At 37.8% G+C, this 12,780-nt stretch overlaps 1 protein-coding gene across 4 annotated transcripts in view; it reads left to right on the top strand.

Moving 5' to 3' along the window:
• The window catches only part of LRBA (LPS responsive beige-like anchor protein), a 434,838-nt gene that overhangs the window by 382,573 nt on the left and 39,485 nt on the right, over window positions 1-12,780 (top strand). For 3 of the 4 annotated variants that reach the window (XM_049815176.1, XM_049815173.1, XM_049815172.1), the window contains 2 exons: window positions 7,727-7,816; window positions 11,159-11,351. In XM_049815176.1, the coding sequence (XP_049671133.1) occupies window positions 7,727-7,816; window positions 11,159-11,351 (283 nt within the window). The remainder of the gene's footprint in view (window positions 1-7,726; window positions 7,817-11,158; window positions 11,352-12,780) is intronic. The other variant, XM_049815174.1, reaches the window with a different exon arrangement.

Raw genomic sequence — 12,780 nt, 5'->3', positions numbered from 1 at the left:
TAAAGATTATGTTTAGCTATTTCGAGGAGTGAATGAATAATGCCAGAAATTGATGAAATTTCATGGTATTGCACGTGGCAATGCCACTCTTTTCTGTGTGATAATTATTGATTTTAAATGAAAGCAATGAGTTGCTCTCTTGAAATCTTCAACTGCCACAGTGGAAAGAGACATGAGGCAATTTTGGTTGTGGTGCTCAAATAAAACGGAGACTGTTATATTTAAAAAAAAACCCTAGCCCCAGAGCTGCTTAGGATTTTGCTTGTACTGAATCCAGATTTATTTGCAGGTCTTTAAATTCATCTTAACTTTCTTTTTAGATTCTTTTCCCTTTTTATTTTGTCAGTCTCTTTGAAGTACTACCAGGCCTGTTTTTCTAGTTCTAGTTTTTTTATCTGCTTCTTTCCAGTAGCCAAAGATTTAGGTGTTTTGAATGAGCACATCAGTGCTCCAGACAGAGATACTGTTTGAAATTATCCATGAACCCAGTGCCTCTGAACATTATTGAGTGACATTTGTTTCTGTTGGTTGTGTCTGCTCTGACTAACTGGTTTCTTTCAGATTGGCAGCTGGGATTACGCTGCAGTAGACGGACAGCTGCGTGAACTGGAGATTGCAGCCAGGCCGTGCTATGCCTCTGCTTAATATGCCTGGAATGTATATATTCAGATTGGAGCAACTTGCATGGCCCTGAGGGGGATCTATTTGTATTCTCACAAACTGTGATTACTTCCTGTTTCACTTTAATGACTGCCATGTAATTGCATACTGATTTGTGTGGACAAAAAGACTTCATTTTTCTTTATTCTCACAGAAAATTTCTTAATGTAGTTTAAGAGCTGGGTTAGTGGTTTTGTTTTTAAAGGTCTGGTGAAAGGTATCCTACTCTATGCTCCCTTCTAAACTTTTCTGTCACGCGAACAGAAGAAAGTATTATTCGTATAATGAATTGCAAATAGCTTTGAGAAAAAACCCAAATCCTGTGTAGGGTAACCTCTCCTGGCTCCAACTATCTATAGTAGTTTGGATTTAATAAATAACAACTGGTTAGACTAGTAACCAACTTCCAAACAGACAACTATGGTATTTTGAGCAGTCAGAAGGAACTGAAATTAGGCAGTGGGAGGAGGAGAAAAAAAGAAAAATATTATACAATAGATGTGTTTCTTACAAGGAAGGAAGAAGAAAACCCTGTGCTTCATTTATATTTGATGGCTTTCATTTCTACATTTGTATGTTGTTTTCTTGTGTAATGAGGCATACTCAGTTTTGTTACCTGTATCCCCAATGCACTGCAGCAGGTAAAGCTTGTGCACTTCTTACTTCATACCAACTTGCTGGTGTACTCTAATAATGTCCCCCTCTGCAGGTTGTTGGCAATATTTATGCTCACGCTTCAGCTCTGAAGCCATAAACCTGTGTTACTTGAGTTGAAGTAGTAACTGCATTAGTGGGCTGCAACAGGCATCTCTTAACACTCCGCTTGGCTAACAGAGGGTATATCACAAATGTTGTGCGGGCATGTTTAATGAACCTAGAGAACAGCATGTAACTCTTGATCTTACAGTATGTTTTCTATAGCCTTCCTTCTCTTCTTGCTTCCTTCCCTCACCTGCTGTTCGTTAGATTTCAAAGCTAGTGTAGGCAATTTTCTTTAAACCAGTATGTTAAGTGAGTAGTACAATGATAAAGCAAAAAAATTAAAGTGTTTGAGTATAAAAGGGTTGATTTGCGAAGTTGAAACAAGATTTTTCTGGCATGAAGCATGAAGCAATTAGGCTGCTCATTTTATTTTTAAAACAGCGGATGGGAGTGTGTGAATTTATGGTACTAACATTTGAGCGCTGTATTTTTTCCCTGGGTCAAGTGTAGTGCAGTATCCCCAGGGCAGGTGTACAGTCAGCAAGCATATACATTGCCTGTGTCAGAAAAGCATTTTGCCCATTTTTCACAATCTTGACCTAACGGGGATTGTTATGAAACAAGGGGAGATGGTACTACAAAGAACTTCTCTTCTATAACCTTTAGGCTGTTTTCAGCAATTTTATCTAATTGTTATGAATCATGCTTGTTCTCCAGCTAGTGTTATCTGTGCCTCTGTAGTCCATGAGGAATTTAACTAAGAATCTTACTGTAGGAGTCTAAGTGACTATCTGGTCAGAAGAGGTTTTCTGATCACTTTTTATCAGAGCTTGATTTTAATCATGGTCCCATGGGGAAGGGAGCTAGTCAATTGGCCGCTAAGCCGTTCAACTTTGCTGTCTGAGAGGTCTGTCTGGTGCTGTAAAGCAACATCTGGGTGGAAGGAAAGGGAAAGCAAGTAATCATAATTGCATATCGCTCAAGCCAATAGAAATCACTGAGGAACATGTGTGTAAACCTTTTTGAATATTGAAAAGTGAGGTAGGAGCGGCAGAGAGCCAAAGTAATTATTTTTGCAAGGGCTGTTATTTTCTGGATGTAAATACTGGGTAGAAAGATGGAGGATGAACCCAAAACATTTCCTGTCCCTAACACGTATGCTGAAAGAATATGTATTACAATTAGTGATGTTATTTCACCTGGGTTTTCAAATGTTTGGCAGCTAAATCTTACAGATTTGAGAAGTAACTGGAAGTACTTCAGTGTAGATCTGTAAAGGGACATTGACTGAAAGTAGCCTCTTCGTAGCAAACGGTAAGGTTGTAGCTTGTCGTGCATTCAGACCGAGGCGTGCATTTTAACATGGGTATGCTGTGCCGTTAGACTCTTCAGACAATTTGGTGTTTTGTGTCCGAGCAGGCATGATGAAAGCAACTCTGAACTAGTCCCTTTAAGGGTCTTTAAATCTACAGTTAAATGGTGTATGTCTTGCCTTTTAACTGTATAGGCCTTCATCTCAGGATTTGAGTTCAAAACTGGAGACGGTTTCATTCTTTCTCTGTGACACTCACTGCAGTTCCCCCTCCGCCCGCCCTGCCTCATATTTAATTTTATAGTTCTTTCAGACATAAACATGAAAAAAAAGCAATTTTGACTTAGTTTCTGAGTGTTGCTGCAAAGAAAAGTAACAAACATCTGTTTTTACCTTAACTGCATCCATATGTTCAACCTCCCCATCACCCTCCTTCCCAAAAAATTTACAGCCGTATTTGGTGGGTACTGCATACTGTTGAATTAACTTTCTTCACAGTTAGATTAGAGGGTAAATTCAGAGACTGAAAATGTCTGTACTAAGCAGTGGCCAAAAGCTACATTGTAGCTAAGCCAAGTTTTCAAGTTTTTCACTCTTCCTCTTTTAATTTACTTCCCTATTCCCCTTCTCCCCATCCCACCCCCCAAGAAGAGAGATGATCCAGGAGACTTCTAAAGAACAGGTTATTGTGGTAATGGGGTAAATGTTAACTTGTAAAATTTGCTTATGGCTTTCATACTTGTAAATTAGTTAACATTAGAAATACCATGTTTATCATTTAAGTATGTGGTTTGAGATGCATACTGTATGGATTATTGTAAAGGGTTAGTTACCTTGTTTCATTTTATTACTTCTTGTTGTAGCATCTGGAACAATTCTGGCCCTACCAAAGTTTTGTTTTTGTAGAGGATTAAGAGGAAGAAGGCTATTTTACTGAGATATTTGAGAAGCAGTGAAACAAAATGTTGAGTGATACTATCTTTTACTTTGTGGTATGCAGCATGCTTTCAGAGATAAGAGTTTGTGGAACTAAAGATATCTTTCAAAGAAAGGTGATTCCTTTCAAGTTATATAGTGCCTTTAATAGGTGTGAAACAAGTTGTGCAAATTTCCCAAATGCTTCCACCTACAATAATGTAAATGGTTGTATGGTCCAGAGGGATTCAGCAATGTGAGAACGCGTGCCCTTCCTCTGCCACTAGAAGAAGCTGGCTGTCTCTTAGTAATGTCACCTAATGCTAGTAATACATTTTTCAAGAAAATTAAGTTAGAAGCTGGGCTATAATTTGTTAGAAAGTGAGTTGATGACTTCTTGACTGATGATCATTTTACTGTATATTCTCAGGTAAATGGTAGGTTGTTTTCTTCAAAGGAGATATTAATTACCTCTCTGAGGAAAAGATTCCCTGCTCCTAGCTGATTTTCTTTGACAGCTTGAACAAAAGTCTGAGTGACACCCGGTGGCTAAAATGCCCTGTATTTCTCTTTCTATTGTTATGTAAATAGAGAGAATGGGGATTGATTCTAGCTCCACCATCACATGTTTCCGCTGACAGAGGGAGGTCATCTTGCATCCTTCTGTATGTGATCCTTCTGGCCGAGACATCATCAGAACATGGAGGTGACATATGGATTGACTTTGAATACAATCTGGGGAAAGGAAGGAATCATTTGGGGTTGCTAGCACACTCTCTTGGTCATAATTAAGAAATGTGGAAGCTAAATAAAGAAATATTTACTTTATTCTTGGTGATTAAAAGGAATGCAAAAGGTTTTTATGCTGAAGTCTAGCCACTATGTCTAGCCATAATTGTCCAAGTGTTGTTGCATTTACTCCACAGGTTTTCAAATTTCTTTTGGATCTCTGAAGATGTCGGTAAAGAGGACATAAAGATACAAATATCTGTGCCTTTACTCTATGTGCAGTTTTGATGTTCTATGATACCTTGTTACCTGTGGTAGGACACAATCTGAATGTAGATTTTTCCCGGTTCTTTTGGCTAAAAGGGAAGGATTGTGTCAGGGCGCTATTGTAATCCTAGAAATGTAGGCTCTCATATGTTTTGGAAGGACAAGATGGAACCTAAGGAGTCTAAAAGACTTGTTTGTGCCGGAACTGTAAATCCCGAACTCAAACTAGATCATAAACATGGATGTAGAAACTGTCTGTTAAAGACTGCAAGTGGAGAATTTGTGGTCCTCTAAGGCAGGCTTTTGCAAAAGCATTGTCCCATTGGTCAGCAGTTTCACCAGTTCTGACAGAACACTATGTGAAAACAGGCAGTGACTATCTACTTGCGGGCTGAGTAGAATATTTTATACTTGTTTTTAATATCTCAGAGGGATTCTCTTCTACTCTGAGGGTGAGTGGGAGATAAATAGCTGTTCTTCTGCTGCCGTTGTGTGGTCTAGGAGTGTGATTGTGATGAGCACCATATATGTGTGTAAGCAGTGGAAGCATATTATGCCTCTTCCAGTTTTTATGTTGCTGGAAGGTGGTGAGTTCCCCTGAGATCTGGACTGTGGAAAATAGCATTCTGACTGCTGATCTTTCATTGATTAAAGCAGTTATAACATCTGATGTTTGTTCTACATCAGTTTGGGCTCTTGTTAAGTTGAATGTATTTGAAGTATTTGAAACACTCTGCAGCAATATGTGGTATCTTGTGTTACATTTTCCCTTTCTTAGTACTGGCACTATGTAAGAGGGTACAGTTTGTAGAAGTAGCATTGGGAATTAAAGGACATACCAGATTTCATGTGTAAGACAAAATTCTGACTCCCTTTAAATGCTGAACATGGACTATTTGGGAATGGAAGTTTCTGTACTGATCGTAAGTCAGTATACAAGGAAGTTAACAAATCTGAAGCTTATTATTTCCTCATTTTATCTATTCTATTTTCACCTGTAAAAGAAATGCGTGGGAGTTGTGCTTCAAGAATATTTTATTCATTTTGAATAATACATTGAAAATGTATCTTATAGGAAATAAATAGTGGATCCTATAGACTGTAGATTTTCCATAAAGATTTTAACAGGCACTGACTAACTGACATCCAGGACTGTCTGCATTCTGCTCCTCCTGTGTACTTCTGGTTCTACCCTCAATGCAACATATTTGGTAGTAAAAATATTCCACTCAATCTGCAAGTAGATGTAGGCAAATCTTTTCAATCTGGATGATTTTGAAACTAACAGCTATTTGTGGAAAGGGTAGAGCTGCTGACCGGTATGCTGTTGCTTTGTTAATGCCTCATGTCTAAAGGGACTTCAGATTCCCTTGATATCTTGAGTCACAAAAACCCAGTTTTGAATTTTAATGTAGCATGTCTCATTGCTAGAAAGGGGACTCTGATGGTCTTACTGAGCTTTAGCGTTTCACAAATCTGATATTGCTGTTTCTCAAAGAGCACTCATTGAATCACAGTGTTTGTGTGTCAGATTTCAGCCAGCTTTTTGATAAACTTGTTATTCACTAGCTCTTTAAAGATTAAGGTGCTTCCCAGAGTGGGCAAGAGGGTTAGAATCTGTCCATAAAGTAATTGCAACTCCTGTTCTGGTGAGTTCAGATGTTTCAAATGCTGTGCCAAATGTAATAAGGTCAAGTGTTTTGGATGGCATGTTTCCTATCAGAGGATGATTATTTTTGATGATCTTAAGGCCTCAGGTGCATTCTACTTTTGGTTTTGTTATTTCTGTAACAGAAGAACATTGTGTGTCCTCGTAATAGTCTTTATTATTATTATCATCTAAAAAATAGTTGTTTGTAAGAATAAGATCAGCATAAGTGTTACTCCATTGTCTCAAAAATTTTAACGGGTGGCTAAAATAGAACAGGAAATGTAAGTGTAGGGAGCCTCAGGGTATGTTGAAAAATAAGAATATCTGAGAGAAAAACTTGGTGTTCTAATAGCTAAAAAGTGGCTAGTGGTTTTGTGTTTTAGCATTCAAGTTCTCATTTAAAACGCTTTCCTGAAGGGCCTGATGTTCAGGACTTCTTTTGAAAGTACGACTTGCTAATGCCTCATCTAGGTACTCAGCATCACTAGACACTTTGGAGAAGGTAGGGCTCAATGCACCATGCAACAGAGAAACTAAAATATCGGCCCATATGCAGTCTGTTAGCCCACAGCAAGTGCAAGGTAATTTTACTTAGTCTAGCTCACAATGAAAGAGTTTTAATCTAAGCTGAATGGTTTAAGATTTTCTGTAGTATTAGCCCGTTTCTGTGGATAGTGCAGGGGCCTGAAGAAATAATTAGTTGAATTTTGGCTGCTTGATTTTATCTTTAAGCCAGTGGGCCAATAGGTGGCAACATGGAAAACTAGTTGGACATGCCTAGGGAAGAGGTATAAGTTCACACATTTCAGAATAATTATTTTTAAGAAATAACTAAGCATGAGGTGGTATCTTCATGTGTGCCCTATGAAGAAAGTGATAAAAGATGTTGCTAGAGTTACAGAGAAACTTTTAAAAAAAATCTGTTGCATTGTATCTTCACGTTTTCCGCTTCAGCTGCATTTAATATTAGCCTTGCTGTTGGTACTTTAATGTATCCTAAAGTTGTTTGCTCTTTTTGAATAAATATGAAAATAAGAAAAAAGCTTGGTGTCGCTTTTGTTGTAGTTATTGCTGTGAAACTAAGCAATGAAGTTTCAATAGAAAATAGAACACTCTTAATACCTATAGAAACTTTTAAAAAATTGACTTTTGTTTCTGAGTTATGATACAAACAGGATAAGCCAGTGTTAGAAAGGAAAAATGGAGCCAATAAAGAGGGTTTCTGATTATAATAGCTTGTTTCTGTTTAATATCATTGAGCAGGATGAGGTTTTGCAGAGTTTCTCATGGAAATAGCATCCACAGTACTAAAGTGATTACCTCATTCTCAGTACCAGTGCCAAGCACTTAGCCCCACAGTGAACACACGGGGTTGATTTTCAACATGAAACAAGCCAGAAGTGTGGAATGACATTTTCAGGTGACAGTTATGGTTCTATTGCCTGTAATTAGCACCTCTTAACATGCAAACCTGCCTGTGCCTTTTCCAGGCTGTTGAAGCTCAAATACGAAGTTTTGGACAGACCCCTTCCCAACTGCTCATAGAACCACATCCTCCAAGAAGTTCTGCCATGCAGGTGGTAAGTACCATGTTAACTCTTTGTGACCTGCCATTTTGTTCATTTCCTTTGCTATCTTAAAATTACAAAACCGGCCACTTCGCTTTGCTTTTATGTGGTTGTGGAATTGTGTTATTAAAAACAGCAGATGAATTACGATTTTGTAGGACCGGGAATGTATGCAGTGCTTAACTATTATTTTATTTATTGCTGAAAGGATTGTATTGATTTCTAGTACAGACCTTTTTTGTCAGTGTAATCTAAGAACACTTCATCAGTTGATTTTTTTAATACCATACCTGTACAGGTGAGAGCCAGTCATCATGGAGACAATTTAGTTAATCTTTGGCAGATTCCCCAGGAAGCATGGATTTAGGAGGTGGAACTTCCTTGTGTTTTCCCCTAGGCATAGGTTTTCCCCTAAAACCAGGATTACTAGGAATTCATGAGCTGAAACTTACATAGCAAAGAATGTGACTAAATGTGTTTTGCAGTAAAGCTAGGGTGATAAAATCCAGGCAGTGAGCATTAACATGCTTTCCCTTTTACCTCTACTTGTGTCTAATATAATTTTATTATACAAACTATTATTTTATTACTGATTACTTTCCATATCATGTTGTGTGCAGTCCTTTGGTCTAAAATATCATTTGTGTTGTCATAGATCCAGAACTAAGTATGTTAAGTGATACTCTGACAAGTGGAGCAAATGGTCTGCTAATTCACAAGGTTTTCAAAAGGTTACATTCCCTTATTGTTAAGATGGACATTTTACACTGAAATATAAAAAAAGACATTTTCTTCTTGTATGTTCTGTAAGATGTATGTCCTACTCAAGCAGACTAATGTTATTAGATTAAAATCATATCTGAATTGCAAAAGGTTTTAGAAAAATGACACAAAAATCTGAAATGTTTCCAAAGTAGCTTACAAACCTTGTGATGTAGGAGTCTAAGAAATGTAAACTTTATGGTCAAATTGAGCTACTAGCCTTTCTCAGATATGTCATGTGTTGTACATGAGACTTGCTCAGGTGACTGTCTCCCCATCCCCATCCCCCTTTCTGCAGCCAGTACATACTACGCGCTTTGACAGCTGTGCTGTAGACATGCTCCTGCTCTGGGATCCCATGTACCTGGATGGACGGAGCTGATTGTGCTGATTTGTGATCTGCTGGCCCCTTGCACCCCCCACGTAGTGTCCCAGGGCTGCAGACCACTGCAGTGACATGTGTGTGCAACCCACGGGGCTCTCTCTTTCAGAAGAGCCCCGTTAACAGGGATGCTGGGGAGCCCAAGCGCCCTCGTCATACGTCCGTCTGTCATGGTGCCATGGACTAGGCACTTGCCCTAATTTAGAGGGATTTGTTTCAGGAAGAGGGGGAACTTGAGAAGTTGATTGTTGACGTATTTGTCAGACCCATTGTTACATAAATAAATAAATTTGATGCCAGGAAGCAGTTTGTGTGGTTTTATCATAATATTTTTCATGACGCTGAATTAGTAAAGATTTAGTATGTAATGGAAGAAGTTAAATTTTATGAAGTTAACTGTTCCTAACTCCTGTTGGTTTTGGGGCTGAGGTACACACAGAAAAGAAACCCCTTAGTTCTCCACTTGCTTTGACCAGTTTTGTGGTTATTAATACATGATTTTATAATAGCACTATATTAAGTGCTTTTAAAAGTAGTATTCCTGGAGGTGAAATACAGTAAGGATGTTTTTCCTGTTACAATTCTGAATTATTTCTAGTTGCATTATTTACTGAGTTTTCTGTTTTCGTGTGTGTGTGCATGTATGCATGAATACAGCCGAATTGAGAGCTACCACGTGCTGTGTTAAGTGCACAAGCCATAATATACACCAGGTGTAGTAATTAGCAGTCACACGAAGGCTGCCTATTTGTCTGGTTTTGCTGCTGTTGCTGTATCCCCTTGTGTTTTCAACCATCAGATAGCTGGATTTAATTGAGGCCACATCAGATGAGGCATTACTGACACCTTTAATTGAATGAGCATCCAGGGAGGATTAACTCATAATATTGATTGGCTTTTAGCCACTTGCTCAGAAGGGTGTCTGGGTAGCTTATTAGTTGCTTTTATTTACACCTTTATGCAAAGACTGTAAATAGGAATTCATAGAGCAATATGTTTTTCTAAGTACTCTTAATAACTTTTTAAAAAGGAGTGATAATAAAAATGCAAATGTATTTAATTTTTTTATTTGTTCTGTATAAATATACATTAAATGTATGCACTTACATACACATATATGTAATGAAATATTGCAGGTGGAAAATAGCCAAGAACACTTCACTAGTGTTCTAATTCAGTTATTAGAAAATTACAAATACTAGAGCAATATGGCTACTGGTGAACTAGGATGGTTGTATTTCTACATCTCAATGGAGTTCCCTTTTTTTTAGGTACACCACACCATCACAAACCCATTAAGTTTTGCTTTTCCTCCTCATGTTTGATATCCTGATCTAAGGTCTTCAATATTTTGTTTCGACATTTGCAGTATTGTTAGAGAGCTTAGTTAAAAAGTTATTAAACTTTTCAACTTATTAAATTAAAAAATAAAACCTAAAAATATTATGTTGAAAATGAGAGTCTGGATTCATTCCCTCCCTGTGGTATTTCTAGAAACAATGCAGGATAGTGTCTGTAATCACGTCCACTTTATATTCTTTACAACTGCATTTAATTATGTTTGTCCTTTGAAACACATTTGCAGTGAAGCCTTCTACTTTGCATTCATAAATCTTATTTTTGTACACCAGAAATATATACAGAACATATATCTAGTGTATGTGCGTATCTGTTTATTTTAATGTGCTTTCATGTTCTCATCTGGCTTGTAAAGAATTGCAGTCTGCCAACTTAATGCAACTTGAGACAATCTCTGGGAGTGGGAATTTCTTTTGCTCGCCTTTTTTTTTTTTTTTTTTTTTTTTTTTTACTTTTCTTGGTTTGTTTGTTTGTTTGTTTTGTTTTTGTTCCATCGTAGTTTGACATTGCTTTCCTTGACATACTATCTCTGCAGATACGAAGGAGAATTCTTTTGGCAGAGACAGGCGATTGGAAACTTTTAGTTTAATCTGCTGTGATCTGTAGCAAAGTTTGTATATAGACACCCTGTGTTCAACAAGGCCCTCAGATTAATAGTGTACTTGAAGGTTTTTCTACCGAAAATGGTTGTTTCCACAAGCCTGTCCACTATTACTGCATTTGCTTTTCACTGCAGCTGCTATTGAATCTTGTGTTTTAATCCAGTCTTCCTTCTCTTGTCCTGTCTTCTTTCCTCCTCCCCATGTTTTCTTTTCCCGTGTATTTGGGTTCTTGTTGTGTGCACTCAACAGTATCTCCTCCTGCAGAGTCCGTTGATGTTCACAGACCAAGCTCAACAGGACGTTATCATGGTTCTAAAGTTCCCATCTAACTCCCCTGTCACTCACGTAGCAGCCAACACCCAGCCTGGTCTGGCCACTCCTGCTGTGATCACTGTTACTGCAAATAGGCTATTTGCTGTAAACAAGTGGCACAATCTTCCTGGTAAGTGAATTAAAGTACGTAGCCTAAGAAACCACTGCCATCAAGCAGTACTTCTGTTGTCTGTTTCAAAATTTGCTGTAGAACTGTTTTAAATTTAAAGTATGAAGAGCAAGTCCAGTTGATTGACACAGCGTGCTCTTCACATGTGGACTTAGTTTCTCCTTAAAAAATTAATATGAACTATTGTGTAGTAAGATGCATAGCACCCAAAAGGTTTGTAACAACAATAGGTTGCTTTCCAGGCCATCAGGCACTATACAAGAAGACAAAACCAGTATATAATCACTGCTTGATTGTGATAAAGTCACGCTCTTTTCTCTTGAATTTGTTTTTCAGTGAGATGGAAGCCTGAACCACATCATGTCAAAGAGAAGTTTTAAAGCATGTAGAACTTGCTTGAAATCTTTTCTGCTATCTTCTTCTAGTTGTTTATAAACACCATATTCTGATGTTAAAGCCGCCCAATGAGAATTAGAAGATAAAATAATATGGGAAATCTCTATCTTCTCTAACTTAAACATCCCAAAGTTATTAGGTGCTTATGTATTTGTCAATATGAAAGGAAAACAACATATCCATTTGCATAGCAACCAATCAAATTAATTTTCCTTTAAAAATGTGTTGGGCTTGAGAATATATTCATGCTGTTTTCAATTCTAGGGTTCTCTAATCTTAAAGGCACTCATGGTCCTTTCCCTGACTATTTCCCTGACTATGACAGTTTCAGGCCCAAGCCATGAAAGGAGTTTATTTCAGTGCTATGCAGTAAATCTGGTCAAAGGCTTTTCAAGAAAGGGAAGAAAGAGTTTCTACTCAAATAACTTAAAGAGAGGATATTTGCACCAGGGTAATATTCACATCACTGAAATTCCTACTAAGAAATCTGGACCCGTGGTCCTTGATTACATTTTGAAAAAAGCCAGATGACTCCCACACTTTTTCCTAATTCTTACAAATTACCTCTCAACATTGTACAAATAGAAACATCTATGTATTATTTCACCCACCCAAGAAATGCTTAAAAAGAAAGGTGGGAAGGAAGGGAGGGAAGGGAGGCTTGTCTAGATAACAGCTTGTGAGCAGGAACTATTTACAGGGCTCTTGACATTTGTTTGAAAGGAGGATGGCAATATCCTCTCATACCTTGGATGTGTGACCATGGTCATATAATAATCAAGGCTTTTAAAAAATAGCCTTTGTGGACATACAACAGTCATGGGAAAAGAAGAGGTCCTGAAGTGGTAGGAGTTGATTTTGATTTCCTTGTAAATCTGCTGGTTGATAATCTGTCGGCAAGCAAGCCAGTCGTTGAGCGTAGTAATCAACTGTTTTGAGTTGAACAAAACCTTCAGATTTTGGTTTTTCCCTCACCTCTGGAAGGGAGACCAGTAAGCTGTGCCTCTGAGTCACTATTTTTTCATTTAGAAGC

Source organism: Accipiter gentilis, chromosome 12 (assembly GCF_929443795.1).
Source record: "Accipiter gentilis chromosome 12, bAccGen1.1, whole genome shotgun sequence".
In the NCBI taxonomy this organism is placed as follows: Eukaryota; Metazoa; Chordata; class Aves; order Accipitriformes; family Accipitridae; genus Astur; species Astur gentilis.
Note: the sequence above shows the minus strand (reverse complement) of the source record. Positions and strands in the feature narration are given on the sequence as shown.